The following is an 18670-nucleotide window of genomic DNA, read 5'->3' on the forward strand; positions in this document are numbered from 1 at the left end:
AATCCAGAGATTACTGCTCTAGTGGCCTTGCTTTTCAGCTTTCTGCCTAGATTCTCTCTTCAGGACCTCTGACCTTTTCCTACCCATGTCATTGGTACCAATATGTACCATGACTTCCAGCTATTCACCCTTCCCCTTTCACAATGCAGAGGACCGACCCGAGACATCCCTGACACTGGCATCTGGGAGGCAACACAGCATCAGAGTGTTTCTTTCACATCCAGAGAATCTGCTTTCTGCCCCTCCGGTTACGGAATCCTCTATCACTACTACACATCTCTGCTCCCCCTTCCCTTCTGAGTCGCAGAGCCAAACTCAGTGCTAGATACCTGGTTCCTGCAGCTTCCCTAACAGTGTTCTACCCAACAGTGTTCCAAGCAGTCTACTTATTATTGAGGAGAATGGCTACAGGGGTACTCTGCTTTGGCTGCCTATTTCCCTTCCCTCTCCTGACAGTCATCTAGGGACCTACCTCCTGTAACTTAGGGGCTCCTATCTATAACTCCTCATTCTCCCGTATGCACCAAAGGTCATTGAGATGCAGCTCCAGTTCCTTAACATGGTCTCTGGGGAATGGCAGCTCAGTGCACCATGCAGATGTAGTTATCAGGGAGACTAGAGGTCTCCCAGCGTTCCCTCATCTTACACAAAGAACATACCACTACCTCCAAGCCCATTCTCAATGCACTAGTTGTGTATTAACAGGAAAAAAATCTTTCTAGAAACTTATAGCAACACAAACAAAATGCTGGAGGGGCTCAGCCGGTCAGACAGCATCTTTGGAAATGCATAAACAGTCGACATTTTGGGCCAAGACCTTTCTTCAGGGCTGGAAAGAATGGAAGAAGGTGACAAAACAAAAAGGTTGGGGGAGGGGATGGTGTTAGGTGAAGTCAGGTGGCTGGGAAACGCAAAAGGCTGGAGGTGAAGGAATCTGATAGGAGAGGAGAGTGGACTGTGGGAGAAAGGGAAGGAAGAAGGGATACAGCAGGAAGTGAGAAGAGGTAAGAGGCCAGAGTGGGAATAGAGGAGGGGAGGGGTGGGAATTTTTTTTTAAATACTGGAAGGAGAAATCAATATCCATGACATCAGGATCAAGGCTACTCAGATGTAATATGAGGTGTTGCTCCCCCACCCTGAGGGTGGTCTCATCATGGCACAAGACGAGGCCATGGATCGACATGTCAGAACGGGAATGGGAATCAGAATTAAAATAGTCGCCACCAGGAAGTTCCACTTTTGGTGTTGAAACAGGTCTCACCAATGTAGAGAAATCAATATTCGTGACATCAGGATTGGGGCCCTGAATGGAGGTGAGCGAGGAGGTGAATGGGGAGGTGTAGCCCTTTGGCCACTTACAGGGATAGGTGCTGGGAGGGAGATGAGTGGGAAGGGATGAATGGACAAGGGAATCATGGAGGGAGTGAACCCTGTGGAAAGCAGAGAGGGAGAAGAGGTAAAGATATGTTTGGTGGTAGGATCCCTTTGGAGATGGTGAAAGTTGCAGAGAACGATATGTTGGATGCAGAGGCCCATAGGGTGGTAGGTAATGACAAGTGGAACCCTATCACTGTTATGGTGGTGGGAAGATGGGGTGAGTGTGGATTTCAGCACAGTAGATGTGAGTGTTATGGGTGATAGCTCATCCTGCTCTTCACAGGCTCCAGAATGATCTCTTTCATGGCAGCAGTGAGAGGTTGAACACTCCAGCCAGCTGCTCAGCACAGATTTTCAGTACCTGTCCAGGTACACACCAGGGCTGATGCCTTGAGAGGGTTCACCCTTCCGATGGGTGCTCAAACATCAGCTTCCACGTCAGACAACACGGGGTCGGATTGAGATCACAGCCAGCTGGTTGTGTGTTTACGTTCCTGCTCAAGAGATCACCAAACAGGAGCAGGCCATTTGGCCCATCAAGTCCATGCCAACCATTCTGTTAGTCCCATTAGCCATCATTCAGTCCATAACCCCTACTATCCCTTGGCAAGTCAAGTGCTTATTGCAACGTTACCTAACTGTTGTATAATTATCTGCCTCATCCACCTTCACAGGCAGTGAGTGCCAGACCTCAACCATATCCTTAAACACTCTTCCTCAGAGCCCTTCCAAACTCTAAGCCCTCCAGCATCTTCTTCGTTGTTCTAAACATTAAATGCCTCCTCCAAAATTCCAGGCAAGGGCAGAACTGAGAAAGTACCACCACAAAGCCCCAGCTCAGCTAATAACTGGTATATACCCTTAAGCACTTCCACACATAAATCGGCAGCAATTTATCATATGCTTTCCGCTGGGCGTCCTTCATTCCAATCGCTCGTCATATCCGCTTAAAGCGAAGTTTGGGGAAGTCCTTGAGGGGAGGTTGTTGAGAAAGTTTATTTCCAGTCGGGCATTCCTGTTAAAGAGCACTTTAAAAAGTAGGAAAATAATATTCCAGTTAATTTGCAACGCAGCAAATGAGTCAATTTCAAGCCGGGTTTTCAGAATGAAATAACATTTAAGAAATTGCAAAGTTGCCTGTCTTGCGTCGCAGGCTTTGAAGAGTGCTCGGGAGATGCAGTTGCTGGCGGGGATAGTGCCGTTCCTGTCGGCGCTGAGCTGCTGCCGAGCCGGCTACTTACAGTTTCCTCTCAAAGTCTCCCCCACTTACAACTCCTCGGCAGAGTCGCTTATGGAAAGACGGAGCTTGCTGCTTGAGGGGATCTCCCTCGCCTCTAAGCCGGAGGGCTCGGTTAGTTTCATAAATATGGTCAACAACCTGAAAGGAGACGTGGGCAGAGGCTATTACCTGGAAATCCTAATGGGTGTTCCTGCCCAGAAGGTGAGACTTTATGTATTTGAATTTAATGTACTGCTGGGGGGCGGCCAAAGAAAAAGTGTTGAAGGAGCAAAGAGTTTCTGTAGAGCTCTGATGAAGGGTCTTGGCCCGAAACGTCGACTCTCTGCAGATGCTGCCTGACCAGCTGAGTTCCTGCAGCAGTTTGTGTGTGTTGCTTGTGAAGAGGGTGCAAAGTTCTCACTGGTGGTAGGGAAAGATTTGTGCATGTTTTGGGTGGGATAAAACATTGGCGGAGTATTAGCCACGAGCACCGAACGGTTGTGGGTTCAGTTCCTGCTCCGGAAAGCCTACGCCAACTGTATGGGTTGAGTCGATACGTGAATGAGGGGTCACGGTGGCATAGCGTTGGTTTAGTCGATGCTATTACAGCTCGGGGCTTTCCAGAGTTTCGAGTTCAATCCCAACGTCCTCTCTAATGAGCCTGTGCGTCGCCGGTGCTCCGGTAACGTACTGGGTAAATTCATTGGCCGTCGTAAACTGCCCCGTGATTAGTTTAGGGTTAATCGGGGTTGGGCTCAATTACCTCCGTGCTGTATCGCTAAGTGAAAAGAAATGAAATAAACATTTAATCTCATTTGAGTAAACCAGGGAAGATGGACAAAATGGGAGCAGCTGAGATATCCACCTTAGTTGGCATGGATGAGATAGACTAAAGGGTCTAATGTTAGAACTACCTCATTAATTCTGTTGGCATTTGGGGTGAGCTATGGCTGTAACTGATGCCATCTTAATAGAAGACTTTACACAGTTAAGGCCCGGTTCTTGGCACTCTAACTTGTGTGCCCATTTTATCATCCTTGCTCCCTGGAATCCTAGTCCTCTAAACCCAACCCAAAATCGAGACAAACCTTGCTTGAGAGAGAGAGAGATCGTGATTAATGTCCAAATCAGCAGCTTGTAGTGAGAGAGCAAACACGAGGAATTCTGCAGATGCTGGAAATTCAAGCCACACACATCAAAGTTGCTGGTGAGCACAGCAGGCCAGGCGACGTTTCGGGCGGAGACCCTTCCTGACAAAGCGTCTCAGCCTGAAACGTCGACTGTATCTCTTCCTGGAGATACTGCCTGGCCTGCTGTGTTCACCAGCAACTTTGATGTGTGTTGCTTGTAGTGAGAGAGAGTGGCTTTACAAATTACCTTCAGATGGTTTATTTTCACTGTTCTGCTGTCGGCCTCACTGGTATGTGTGTGACCTGTAGCTAGAACTATAAATTTGCTGTAGTGACTGTAACTCCCTATTAATTTTGTCATGAAATTACTAACATCAGGAAGACCCTTTTAGTATGATAATTGTTTACTAATCAACTCTTCTTGTCCAGAAGCAAATAATTATGTATGAATTTTCTCCTTCAATTTGCAAACTATTTCAACTGATTTTTTTCCCCTTCTCACTTTTATTTATTGACACACTTTTCCCCATCTCTCCCACCATTCAAATTTATACCCCTCTTCCATCCTGTGCCTGATTTTCCATTGAATAGTATCCGGATATAAGGACATCAGAATTTGAGATTGTAGACGGTAATCAAATAAATTTAAATCCAATCAGTAATAGACGTCCATGATTGTGCTAAAATTCCAATATGACTGCCCTTAAATGAATTCAGCCTTCCTCACCTGGTACAGGCTTGATATGGTATCAACCAGTATGGTGGACTTTGAAATGAACTGTGTCTTGCTAGGTCACCAAGCAGAAATTAAGAATGGGCAATAAGTGTTTCATTAGTAATCAATGTTCACATTCTGTTTCATAAAACCCATTCAAATCCTGCTTCCTATTCAATGCTTCCTCAGCTCACCTCCATAATTCTCCGTGTGGACAGACCGTTGCTGCTCCCGTACTGCTGAAAAACGCTGCCTGATCCACCAGAGATGTGTTGGTTTTCCAGCATGTGAGACGTCTGCAGGGGAATGCTGTGGACTGGCGCATCCCAGTCCGCGGGAGTACGTGCTGAGAGATGCACTGAAACTCAGTACAGCCAGGTCAAATATTAAAGATAAAGGTTGATTTTGAATTAAAAGGGATTTACTAAGGTCACAGATTTACTGTGATCCTTGCTGTGCCAACATCTACTTCAAAAAACACATGAGAAGGCACAGCCCAACAGAATGTGACACATTTTTGTGTCTTGACTTATTCTGTTTGGTTTTGTATGGTCTAGGACATTTGGAAAGATGTCTTTTTTGGGCTAACAGTTTACTTGGAAATGAGGATTTGCAAAACCAAGGATGGAAGTCACCTGTTGAAAACATTGAGCGTGTCCATTAAATACCATTGTCTTAATCAGTGCGGTCCACTGAGATTAAAAGGTTCCCATTGCTCTTCCACCCAGAAACATGCAGCAAATTTTATTGATGGAATTCTAGCTGATCCAATTTAGCAAGCAGTTCCAAAAGTACAACTCTACAAATATCCCTGACCACGCAAATTCAAGCAGAAGTAACCGAGCCATAAACAACGATGACCATATAGTTGGACTTTGGCTTTTCAAACCTGATGTGTTTCAGTCTTTTTAAAAAAAAATGTTCAGTTTGACACTAGTCTCAGAAATCTAAGTCTTACCCTATTCTCTACCTGCCCCACCCACACTATCAAATCATCTCTGCCCACATCTTCTCTTGTTACATATTAAGTTATGTTTACTTATGGAGACCAGGTAAATAAATATAACACACCCAAAAAAAGATGTGTCACCAAGAAACTGATCAAGCCTGACCGAATGATAAGGAATAGTCCAGGAAGAATGCAGACTTGCTAAGGTTTCTAATCAGAGTCGAGATTGCCACTTTAAAACATTCTAAGCTGCAAGCTACTGTTAAGAACTTTGTGTTTAATGATGTTTTTCTCATGGGTGCTGCAGCACGGGAATAATTAACCATATTCTTAGCTGATTCTCGAAACAATTCTACTTTTACATAGGAGCAATGTTACAAAGGCACCTGAAGAAGAAGATGCCTTTTTAACCTCTTCTCACCTCACCTCTTTCTGGTGCTCCTCCTCTCCTTTCTCCCATAGTCCACTCTCCTCTCCATCTTCAGACCTTTACCTTCCCCACCTATCACCCCCCAACTCTGATGACCACCAAACTCCCATTTACACTAATCCCATTTTGTTTTTCATTCTCTTTGCTGTCCCATCATTTCCCACCAGTTTCTGCCAGTCATCCACACATTGGGGTTAATTTACTATTTATTTACTTTTTTGTTTTATTTAACGATACAGCGTGGTGACAGGCCCTTCTGGCCCAGTGAGCCCATGCTGCCCATTTATACCCTGTGAGCAATTATCCTACTGCTCCGTAGGCCTTTGGAAGGTGCAAGTAAACTGGAGCACCTGGAGGAGTCCCACGTGGCCACAGGGAGAATGTACAGGCAGCCGCAGGAATTGAACCTGGGTCGCTGGCACTGTAATAGTGTTAACGTTAGCTGTTACACTACGGTGCTGAGCCTGAGCCAACTAACCTATCAGCTTAGACGTCTTTGGGTTGTGGGAGGAAGCCAAAGCACTTGGAGAAGCCACATGCATTCACAGGGAGAAAGTGAAAACTCCACACCGAGTGCATGGAAAGGCAAGGTTGCTAGAGCTGTGAAACGACAACTCTACCAGCTGTACAAGTGTCCCAAGCTGTTGAGGGTCATGTAGCTTAGAAATTGGGCTGTTCGATCAAACTTGCCCTTGCCAACCAAGTTACTCACCCTGAGCTAGTCCCATTTGCCTATGTTTGGTCCAGATTGCTCTAAACCTTTCCTACTCATGTACCCGACCAAATATATTTTTAATTATACTTGCCCCAACAACTTCCGTATACACCCCCCGCTTCTACGATGGAAAAAATTACACCACTGGTTTCTTTAAATCTTGCCTCTGTCACTTTAAACCTATGCTGTTCAGTTTTGAACTCGCCAAATCTGGGAAACAAGACTGTGGCTATTCACCTCATCCATACTGCTCACAAGTTTAATAAAACTCCATAAGGTCACCACTCAGCCTCTTATGCGGTAGGAGAGAAAAGCCCTACCTTTTCAGTCTCTCCTTTTAACTCAAGCTCAAGCTAGTAATTTATTCGTCAATCATTTCTTTTTGCACCAGTTCCTTTCTGTTCTCTTTTTAATGCTTTTTTTTGTATACGTGGACTGCGTCTCACATTTGTGCTCGCAGTAATGTTAATCAGATTTCATCTTTGATAATACTGTGATCCAGTGGTATTTAGCATGCTGGCATTTTCCTGTGTGACTGTCTGATTGCTCTCCTGTGAAGTATCTCAGTATGTTTTAATACATTAGACACACAATAGGAGTGCAAGCTGACTGAAATGTATATTTTAACTAAAGCTGAATGATTCTTATGTTTAATTATGGACACATTGATACAAGAAACAAGTCTGCAGCAGCATGTTCTCAAATTTATGGCGAATGACACAACAGGAAGTCAATTATACTGTAGTAGTACAATCTGTGTAATTCAACCAAGCCTTTCAGACACATCTCTGAATTGTCTGTTTAAAATTTCCCATCTTCAGCTCTGTCCTCTGAATCTCTGTTTTCTTTATATTGTACAGAGCTTCTGTCCGATTTACAGATGTTATAAATTCAAGCCTTCAGGGCCTGAGTTTAAGATGAGCGCTTTACCAAATAAAAAACACATTTTCAATAAGTTTGCCTCACATGGTTCCTCATGAGTCAAGTGGGTGTTTTTCATGTGACTGGGATTTTCACAATGCACTTCTCAGATCCTGTTCCCAACTTTGCCTCCTACGAATAGAATCATTCTGTATAAAATATTTAGCTGGAGGTTCTGTCAAAGTAAAACCATATTTAAAGGAAACCGGAGCGTGTTTGCACAAGGATTGATCTCCAGGTCTTTTGTACATTAGATAAGCTGCAAATTTCCTCAATCATTCCTCGACGAAAAGTAGGTGCTGAGTATTCTTGGTACCAGAAGTCCAACTGATGAAATCAGAATTTTGTGTGCCGACACAGAAGCCAATGGTAAATGGCAATGCTGTTCAATTGCGTTCAAGAACGCTCTGGCCCTATACCTTGTCCCATTTTTCTAACATCCTCTGAAGAAGAACAAGACCTTGTATTTTTTTTTACCTCAAGTTGTTTTGAAGCACGTTACAACGAAAGACTACTGAGGAGGACCTGAGTTATGAGGAAAGATTACATAGGTTACACAAAATAATCTGCAGATGCTGGGGTCAAAGCAACACTCACAACACGCTGGAAGAACTCAGCAGGTCGGGCAGCATCCGTGGAAATGATCAGTCAACGTTTCGGGCCAGAACCCTTCGTCAGGACTGAAGAGGGAAGTGGCAGAGACCCTATCAGGACTTTATTCCTTGGAACAGTGAAGATTGAGGGAGATTTGATAGAGGTATACAAAATTATGAGGGGTATAGATAGGGTAAATGCAAGCAGGCTTTTCCATGGAGGTTGGGTAGGATAACAAGTAGAGGTCATGGGTTAAGGGTGAAAGGTGAAAAGTTTAAGGGGAAAATGAGGGGAAACTTCTTTACTCAGAGGGTCGTGAGAGTGTGGAGCAAGCTACCAGAGCAGGTGGTACATGTGAGCTCAATTTCAACATTTATGAGAAGTTTGGATAGGTACATGGATGGTAGGGGTATGGAGGGCTATGGTCCTAGTGCAGGTTGAGGGAAGTAGGCTGTTTAAGTGGTTTGGCACAGACTAGATAGGTCAAAGGGCCTGTTTCTGTGCTGTGATTTTCTATGAGTATGACTATGAAATGGGACTAGTATAGATCAATATCTTGGTCACCATTGACAAAGGGCCTGGTTCTATGTTTGATGACTCTGGGGGATAAACTGTTCATAAATTTATTTATTTAGAGATGCAGTGCGGAACAGGCCCTACTGGCCCGACAAGCTGCGCCGCCCAGCAAGCCTCTGGCCTAATCGCAGAACAACTTACAAATAACCAATTAACTTACTAACCAGTATGTCTTTGGACTGTGGGAGAAAACTGGAGCACGCAAAGGAAACACATACAGTCATGGGGAGAACATGCACACGCCCTACAGACAGTGCCCAAATTGAACTCCGAAGCTGTAATAGTGTCACACTAACCACCACACTACCATAGCAAGTGATCCTTCGTGTCCACTCTAGAGGGTTTCCTTCAGAATCATGACTCAGAGTTTAGTTACAGTGCAGAACTCCTTGCTGGTACCTCGAGGTGTTAGCCCAGATTATGCACTCAAGTCTACCACCTTTCATCAGATCTGAAATGTTGACTATTCCCCTTTCCACGGATCCTCATTGCCCTGCTGAGATTTTCCAGCACCTGCTGTTTCTTTTGTCAGCATTAGATAAACCTGTTCGGGATTATAAAGCAAAAAAGAAACTGCAGATGCTGAATCAGGAAGAGAAAATGCAGGAAACAATCAGCTAAATGCTAAAGCATAAGTAACCAGGAACAGGAATTAGCCAGTCAATCCCTTGGCTGATTCTATTGTGCTGTAAGATCATGGCTGATTTGGTGTCAGCACCATATCCTGGACTCTCATTGTTCAATTGTCTACCAATCTGTATTTTAAATAGATTAAATGACTTAGTCTCTGATCTCCCTGAATCAATAAAGTTCAAAGATTCACAACCCTCTGGGAGATGAGATTTCTTCAAACCCCTTCATCATCTCATATGTTTGAATATTTCTTCTAAACTTCAATGAGTAAAAACTCAGGCTACACAACTCTTCTTCATTTGCCAACCCATTCATTACCAAGAATCAGCCTGAATGCCTGCGGGTAAGTGTGTGTTTCCTTAGAGGTGAAGACCAAAACTCCGAAGTATTTAAATATGGGGATGACAAAATGTGCCGTCTTTTGTATTCGGTACTCCATGCTATGAAGACCAACATTATATTAGGCCTAGTTCCTTATTGTATCTTTGTACAAAGCTTTTGTTTCATGTGCTAGAACCCCCTTTTCTATTGCAATGTTTCGTAATCTTATGCCAGCGGTCCCCAACCACTGGGCCGTGGTCCGATACCAGGCCACAAAGCATACGCTACCGGGCTGTGAGGAAACGATATGATTTGGCGATATGAGTCAGCTGCACCTTTCCTCATTCCCTGTCACGCCCACTGTTGAGCCGTTACACACACGAGGTCATTACCCGCGCGTCACCCCTGTCAGCGCGGGAAGGAGATCAACTGCTCGAGCTTGCAAATGACGACGGGCTGAAAAGTATATTTGACATAACATCTCTGCCGGCATTCCTGATCAAAGTCAAGTCTAAATATCCTGAGATGGCCACGAAAGCACTGAAAACGTTGCTTCCAACATATTTCTGCGAAGCGGAGTTTTTTTGCAATGAATGCAACGAAAACTAAATGGCGGAATAGACTGGACATAAGGAACCCCCTTCGAGTATCGCTGTCTCCCATCACCCCTCGATGGCACCGTCTTGTTGCAGGGAAACAAGCCCAGAGCTCCCACTGATTCAGCGATATTGGTGCGTTGCAATGATTTTATATGTTCATACGGGGAAAATATGTGCTGTGTGTTAATGTCCAAACGTTACTTAAAATGTTATGATGCTATTGACTTACTTATATAACCATATAACAATTACAGCATGGAAACAGGCAATCTCAGCCCTTCTAGTCCTTGCCGAACACTACTCTCACCTAGTCCCACCAACCTGCACTCAGCCCATAACACTCCATTCCTTTCCTGTCCATATATCTATCCAATTTTTCTTCAAATGATAATATCGAACCTGCCTCTACCACTTCTACTGGAAGTTCGTTCAACACTTACTTCAAGCTCCACTGATAATTGACTTATCACTGTATTCTTGCGAGGAAAATATGTGTTGTGTGTTTAATGTTAAATTCGTTAGATAAACCCTTTTAGAAACGAAACAGAGTGTATTAGCCACTTATCACCTATATTCCGGTCGTGATTAACACCCCCCCCCCCCACCGAACAGATTCGCCAAAACGATTTGCAGGGAAAATAATCGGGAGGCGCACGTATGCGCACTGGTGCCCACGCAAGGCTTCATGGTCATTGTAGTCTTTCTCCGGGTAAACACCATGCATTTGACCTCTTCCTATAGATGCTGCTTGGCCTGCTGCGTTCACCAGCAACTTTGATGTATGTTGCTTGAATTTCCAGCATCTGCAGAATTCCTGTTGTTTGCATTTGACTGCTACTCTTGTCCGTTGGCAACCCTACCCCACCACCGGGTCAGCTGGTCCACAAGAATATTGTCAATATTAAACCGGTCCACAGTGCAAAAAAAGGTTGGGGATCCCTGTCTTATGCCATTTAAAATGTACTCATTTTTATATTCTTCCTTCCAAAGTGGAAATCTCCCATATTTCCACATACTCTACCTACCAACATTTTGCAAAGGGTCTTTAGGCCATGAGTCAGAATTGTAGTGGGGCAGGAGATCCAAGGTAATAATGAATCATTTTGAAATAGACTGCGCTTGGTTGATGCCATAAACCTGGACGATCTTCCAAGGAAATCCAATCTTGGACTGAGAGATGATAATCTGATGTTCAAAGGTAGCATAAAGGCCCAGGAGTGATGCCAGAGAACTAGTGCTCAATCTGTGTGGAGTAGCTCAAGTTCAAGTTTAATTGTCGTTCAACCATACACAGCCAAATGAAACATCTCACTGCCTCATCAGCAGGTACAAATCTGGGACTGGTCTTCAGTGAGAGTGTTTTGCAAATTCATAGGGGCATAGGTTAGGCTAAGTGAGTAGTAGCGTTGAGATGGTCAACAGTACATTAGCAGTTGGCGATCATCGGATCTATAGAAAGTAAGAGGCCAGAGGAAGGTCAGCGGTGGCCAACCTTTCACATTCCATGTGTTAATTTTTTCACTCATGAGTTCAGATGTGTCATACAACTCTTGTACCCCCATTCAATTCTTGTAAAAATATGTTAGTATAGAACTCGTGCATGAAAAAATCGCATCTGAACTTGTGCATGAAAAAATTGATGCATGGAATGTAAAAGGTTGGCCACCTCTGATGTAGATGAACTGGGAATTCTCAGCACAAGAAATAACCTTTTCTGTAACCAGTTTGAAAGCAGCAGTGAAGAAGGAATTTTGGTCTACTGCTTCTAGCCTTTGTCTTCAGAAGGTTGCAGACTGCATTAATGTGTTAACCTCACCCGATGACTTTGCTTCCTCTTTTCCCTTCCAGTAATGTTTGCTGTGTCTCCTTCACTTACAGATGAACATACTGATTGATACAGGGAGCAGTAACTTTGCTGTGGCTGGGGCACCATCTCGCAATGTGGCAACCTACTTCAATCCACAACGGTGAGTGCACGTAGGGGGAGGGTGGGAGCGGCACGGTAGGGAATTGAGGATGGCATGTAATGTGGCGGTTAATGTAACACTTTACTGTGCCGGTGATCAGATGTTAATTCCCGCCACTGTCTGTAAGGCATTGATTTGTGTGGTTTTCCTATGACCTCCTGGGATTCTTCCAGGTGCTCCAGTTCCCTCCCACGTTCCAAAGACCTACGGATTAGTAAGTTTTGGATGTGCTATATTGGTGCTGGAAGTGTGGCCGCCCCCAAAACATCCTCGGACTGTGGTGGCCATTGACACAAATGACACATTTCATGGTGCGTTTCGATGTACAATGTGACAAATAAAGCTAATCTTTATGTTCAGAGTGAGGGTCCGTGCGAATTCTGTTTTGGAAATTGGTGGTATGCTATGAAGCCAGTAGTCTTGTGGAAGGAGATTGGTTGACTTGGGGTAATGGCCTCATTGTGACTTTGTAGAGCTCTGGTTCATGCAGAGCTACGTAGTTGGGCTTGATGTAGTACGGCTGACAAATGGGTATGTATGGTGAGAGAGAGGAGACCAATAAGCCTGCAGTTATGTGGAGCTTTCAAGTCAGCAGAATGTCCCAGCCACTCTGAAACGGCACTAGCCATTGGATAGATTTACACAGCTACCAATGAGCACCCTTACAACACACAATCATTTAATTGGTGCTGCTGGTTTTTGTTTGAGTATAAACCCGTGTGTTGAACACTGGGAGGATCCACATTGCTTCATCACCTTTGCCTGCTCTCCTGAGGCTGTTAAACTATCCCAGTGCCTCCGCTTCCTGCTCCGTACGCAGAGCGGTGGCATTGCTTGCTTTCACCTGTTTGATCCTTCATTGTGAAGAGGATGCCTTTCAAGGACGGCCAGATAATGAGTTCATGTCACCGGTGCAGGCTTTAGACAAAGAATCTGCTGGTTCAGAAAAGGCTGTTGTCACTGAAGTGTAAAAGGGCCGATATAACCGAGGGGTACACTCAGAATTAGGTGTCCCTGCTTGTTAATGCAAATCCCTCATCAGCCAATCATGTGGCTACAACTCAATGCATGCAGACATGGTCAAAGGTTTCAGCTGTTGCTCAGACCAAACATCAGAATGGGGAAGAAATGTGATCTCAGTGACCTTGACTGTGGAATAATTGTTGGTGTCAGATGGGGTGGTTTGAGTATCTCAGAAACTGTAGACCTGCTGGAAAATCATGCATGACAGTCTCTGGGGTTTACAGGGAATGGTGTGAAAAACAAAAGAAAAAAAATACACTGAGCAGCAGTTTTGTGGGCAAAAAAAAGAGCCTTGTTAATGAGAGAGGTCAGAGGAGAATGGCCAGATTGGTTCAAGCTGACAGGAAGGTGACAGAAACTCAAACAACTATGTGTTATAACATTGGTGGGCAGAAGAGGATCTCTGAATGCACAGCACATTGAGCCTTGAAGTGGATGGGTTACAGCAGCAGAGGTCGACACTGGGTTCCACTCCTGTACCTAATAAAGTGACCACTGAGTGTATGTATCTGAGAAGATTGTATCGAAAAATCAACTTTTTGTTAGATCCTTGATTCCTTTGGGGTCTAACTGAATTGTCATCACTCTTGTGTCATTTGGGGGTTATAACTCCAGGATAGTTTCAGTCTCATAGCTGCATGTTTTAATCCATGCTTGATGGTCACAGAAGTGTAATAATTTGGCGAGTCCTGGTCATTTATTTATTGAGATATAGAATAGGCGCCTCTGGCCCTCATGAGCCATGCCGCCCAGTAACCCCTGATTTAACCCTAGCTAAATCACAGGACAGTTTACAATGACCAGCTAATCTACCAGCTGGTAGGTATTTGTATTGTGGAAGGAAACACACACAATTTACAAAGAGAATGTAGAAATTCCTTACAGTGGTGGGAATTGAACCTGGGTCACTAGTACTGTAAAGCGTTAACCACTATGATACCATGTCATCCCTATTGCTGGTTCTCATGAATTATCGAATTTCCTCTAAATATGGGCAAGTAGCCTTCAGAAATCAAAGTATCGAAAAAAGAAGTTGGGGTGTTATGCTGAAGATGTATCGGATGTTGATGAGGCCGAACTAGGAGCATTGTGTACAGTTCAAGTCACCACCTACAGGGAAGTGATCAATAAGATTTGAAAGGGTGCAGAGAAAATTTACAAGGATGTAACTGAGACTTGAGGGACTGAGTTCTCTGGAAAGGTTGAGTAGGTTTGGACTTTACTCCCTTAGGAGAATGAGGGGAGATTTGATAGAGGTGTTCAGAATTGAGGGATATAGGTAGGGTGAATGCAAGCAAGCTTTTTCCTCTGAGGTTGTGTGAGACTAGAACTGGAGGGCATGAGTTAAGGGTGAAAGGTGAAATGTTTAAGGGAAACATGGGCAGAACTTCTTCATTCAGAGGGTGATGAGTGTGTGCAATGACCTGCCAGTGGATATGGTGCATGCAGGTTTGATTTCAGCATTTAAGAGAAACTTAGATGAGTACATGGATGGGAAGGGTATGGAGGGCTATAGTTCGGGTGCAGGTCAATGGGACAAGGAGGAATAGTTTAGCACAGACTAGATGGACCGAAGGTCCTGTTTCTGTGGTGTATTGTTCTGTGACTCTATGGTAATATGAGATAGGAACTACAAGAACACGTGCACGATTTACCAGTTTTTGTGACGCTGTGTGTTTGTGTCACTTCATTATCTGTGTCCCAGTGGGTGATAAATGATTCTGTTTTAAGTTGTATGACTTGAAGTACTGCTGTACATTGGTTGGATTTAAAGGATTTCAGTGACGGGTGTCCATTTAATATGTTCTGGCCCATTGGAAGGGAGCTATGACAATTTGATTCAGTATTTTTTTTTCCCTGGATGGTTAGATAATTCCTCCAGCCAGCCATGTGTTTTTGATTAACTAAAATATTTAAGGGAATTTTGGAAGCAGACAGCGCTGAAATGGAAGCAATGAAGTTCAAATGGCAGTGGAGTGAAACCTTTAATCCCAAACAACTATTCTACAATTCATTAGTTTATTTAAAGTGCTTAGTACCTGAACTCTCAATCTCTAGCAGATTATTTTGTCAAAAACATTGAACCATTACACAGGGAAAGAGTGAGAATTCCTCCAGATAATTGTATTCGGGATCTACAGAGGTCTGCATTTTAATCAAAGGAAGTGATGTTGATAACTCAGTAACCGTCCCAGGTCTTCATTACCACCTCACTGCGTCTCCTATGTGAGAGGAACTGTTAAATTAATTAGTACTCTGGAGAATTCCTCTCACCGAACAGAAATAAAAGAATCCTAGACTTATTTTTTCAAAATGGCTTTTGTATTCTTTAAGAATATTTTGCTGAATCTCTCCCTTTATATTCTATTTCAACTTTTGAGTTATGTATTTATATTGTTTTTGCACTAAAACAAGAACTTTTTTTGGTTTGGATTACTAATAGGATAGGCAAGGAGAAAAACTTTTTTTTTCTCCATCCCTAGTTTCTGTTAGGCAGTATTTTGAAATTGAGTATTTATTAAATATAGGCCAAACATTATATATAGCATGCATGTATAAGGACTTGGGCCTCTGGTTATTAAATTTGTCATCTAATGTGAACATAAAACTAAACTTGAAGTCTGGAGACACAACAGCTCTCAAAGCAGCCGGGAGAAATTTCACCTTGGGCATCAAAAGGGCAAAGACTGCCTACGCACAAAAAACAATCTGGAACACCTGTCCAATAATGATCCCCGGCGTATGTGCCTGGGCATCAGGAGCATTACTGACTACATAACGAATGTTGCCGTAGACTGTACTAGTGACACTCACTCGTGCTCGAAGCAACTTTTATGCCTCCTTCGAGGCACGCTACACGATGCCGGTCATGGAGCTGCCCGTTGCAGGTGAGCAGCCACCCTCTATAACAGCAACAGGTGGGAGAAGGACTCTGCATGCCAGCTTCTTGATGTCTTCATGAACATCTTCAACACTTCACTCATTCAGGCTGCTGTCCGCACGTGCTTCAGATCAGCCACCATCACCCTCGGAAGTGAATGACTACTGCCCAGTGGCACTGGCACCAATTATAATGAAGTGATTTGAATGGCATACTTCTTTCTGCACCTGCTGCTGTAAATGTCCTCAATAAAGGGAAGTTTACGTCCACAAGTGTGCTGGGCTTTCTGTACCATGCTTTGTGGGCCCAGCGATCAGGGTTGGTGCAGTTCCCCTTCCAGGCAGTGATACAGCCAGTCTGGACCTGTAGAAGGTCTTGAGGATTAGCGGGCTGATGCTGAACTTCTTCAGTCACCTGCACCTTCAAAACACCATCCCTGCCACACTGTACACCTACAGATCCGCTCCATAGCAGATACCGTAATAGCCTTCATGCACCTGGCCCAGGCACACCGAGAAAACAAGGCCACTTGTGTCAGAATGCTGTTCCTGGACTTCACTTCAGCATTCAACACTACTGTCCCACAGACTCTGACGAGCAAACTTCTACCCTTTGGTCTAAATACACTAATAAACATCTGGTTGTAGGACTTGCTATCCAACAGACCTCAGGTAGTCAGGATGCACAATCACTTCATCATCCTCAACACAGGCTCCCCTCAGGGCACGTGCTGAGCCTGCTGCTGTATACTCCGCTCACACACGAGTGCAGGGCCACGCACGTGAGTAATCACATTGTCAAGTTTAGCGATGTGGTGGGGCTCAACACCAACGATGATGAGACGGCCTACAGAGAGGAGGTGGAAGAACTCGAGGCCTAGTGACCGGCAAATTACCTCTTGCTCAATGTCAACAAGACAAAGGAGGTTGTTATTGACTTGAGAACTCACATCAGTCACAATACTCTTTACATCAGTGGCACAGTGTCTCTTCCACTTCAGGTGACTGAAGAAGTTCAGCATGAGCCCGCTAATCCTCAAGACCTTCTACAGGTCCAGACTGGCTGTATCACTGCCTGGAAGGGGAACTGCACCAACCCTGATCGCTGGGCCCACAAAGCATGGTACAGAAAGCCCAGCACACTTGTGGACGTAAACTTCCCTTTATTGAGGACATTTACAGCAGCAGGTGCAGAAAGAAGACATCAATCACCCCAACCAAAAACTGCTTCCGTCTGGCAAGCAGTACCCCAGCATTCAAGCCAAGGCCAACAGGCTGTGGGACAGTTTCTTTCTACAAGCCATTAGACTTACAAACTCACTTGTTTGTACACTGTGACGGAGTCATAACATATAAAGATTTTTACTCCCTCTCGTTGTGGGATGGATGTAGGATTTAAATAAATTCAGTTCAAAATTCAGCAGTGGAAACTGTGAGCAGTTTCAAACTCCTGGGACTGCACATCTCACACAAGCTCTCAGGGTCCCAGAGCACATCCTGCATAATCAAGGAGCTCACCAATGCTTCTGCTTTGTGAGGAGGCTGCACGCCAACACTCACTACATTCTATCGATGTACAGCAGAGAGCACCCTAACAAGCTGCATTATTGCATTGTACAGAAACTGCACTGTGGTGGGCACAAAGGCTCTGCAACAGCTAGATGAAACTGCCCAGCTTGTCGCTGACACCAGCCTACCTACGTATATACAAAAAGGGGCTGGAAATAGGCGAGCAACATCATGAAGGATCCCACACACCCTGCTCATGGACTCTTTGTCCCATTCCTATCAAGGAGGAGGCTATGTAGCATTCACGCCAGGGCAAACAAACTCAGAAACAGTAAACTTTACCCAAGAAATGAGGCTGATCAACACCTCCACTCACTAACCTACCAGCTCTGCACCTCCATCACCACTAATTTATCAATACCAGTTCGAGTCGACTTGTATACAGGCACTTCCATACCTAGCAACACTTTATGGGCATACATTCAGTCTGTGTACGTACCTATCTTATGTATTTATATTGTTACGAGAATACACCTAAAATTAAGATGTTTGCTGGCCTGGGCTAGCATCAGTGGCATCAGCAGTTGGTCTGCCACCTGCCCTCAGGGGAAGGAGAGATAAGGAACAATGGAGCAGCGTCTGGAGATGTGTAATGAAGGGATGTGGGAGGAAGAGCTGTCTGGAGCGGCTCCCCCCTTTGAACCCTGAACTGTTTGAAGTGATGGACGGGCGATACCCCAGCAGGGGGATAAAAAGGGGACAGGTTCGCTAAGACAGACACACACGCCACCCGAGGTAACGAGACCCTGGAAGCGGTGCGCCTCTCACGAGTGGTGAGAAGTATCGGACAATGCACAGGGTGGAAAGGTACGATCAGCGGGAACCCGGTGTGTGTCCGCCCTTGCCTGGGTGCCGGGTTCACTGCAGAGGATCGACCGCATCTGGAGGAGGGGTCACAGTCGGTGACCTCAGGTGACATCACCAAGGACCCGCCCAAAAGCTGTTTGTGAGCCATCTCGCTGGTCTGTGAGCCATCCCGCTGGTCTGTGAGTGAAGCCGTTCTGAATGATGAGTTGTTCCTATTCTATCTCTCTCTTCCCCCACGTTGTCCA

At 44.7% G+C, this 18670-nt stretch overlaps 1 protein-coding gene across 1 annotated transcript in view; it reads left to right on the forward strand.

Annotated features, from left to right (window-relative positions):
• The first annotated feature begins 2326 nt into the window (after positions 1-2326).
• The window catches only part of bace2 (beta-secretase 2), a 70262-nt gene continuing 53918 nt past the window's right edge, over positions 2327-18670 (forward strand). The window contains exons 1-2 of the mRNA XM_063050414.1: positions 2327-2818; positions 12058-12146. Of these exons, the coding sequence (XP_062906484.1) occupies positions 2552-2818; positions 12058-12146 (356 nt within the window). The 5' untranslated portion in view covers positions 2327-2551. The remainder of the gene's footprint in view (positions 2819-12057; positions 12147-18670) is intronic.

The sequence above is a fragment of the Mobula hypostoma genome, chromosome 6 (assembly GCF_963921235.1).
Source record: "Mobula hypostoma chromosome 6, sMobHyp1.1, whole genome shotgun sequence".
NCBI classification, from domain to species: Eukaryota; Metazoa; Chordata; class Chondrichthyes; order Myliobatiformes; family Myliobatidae; genus Mobula; species Mobula hypostoma.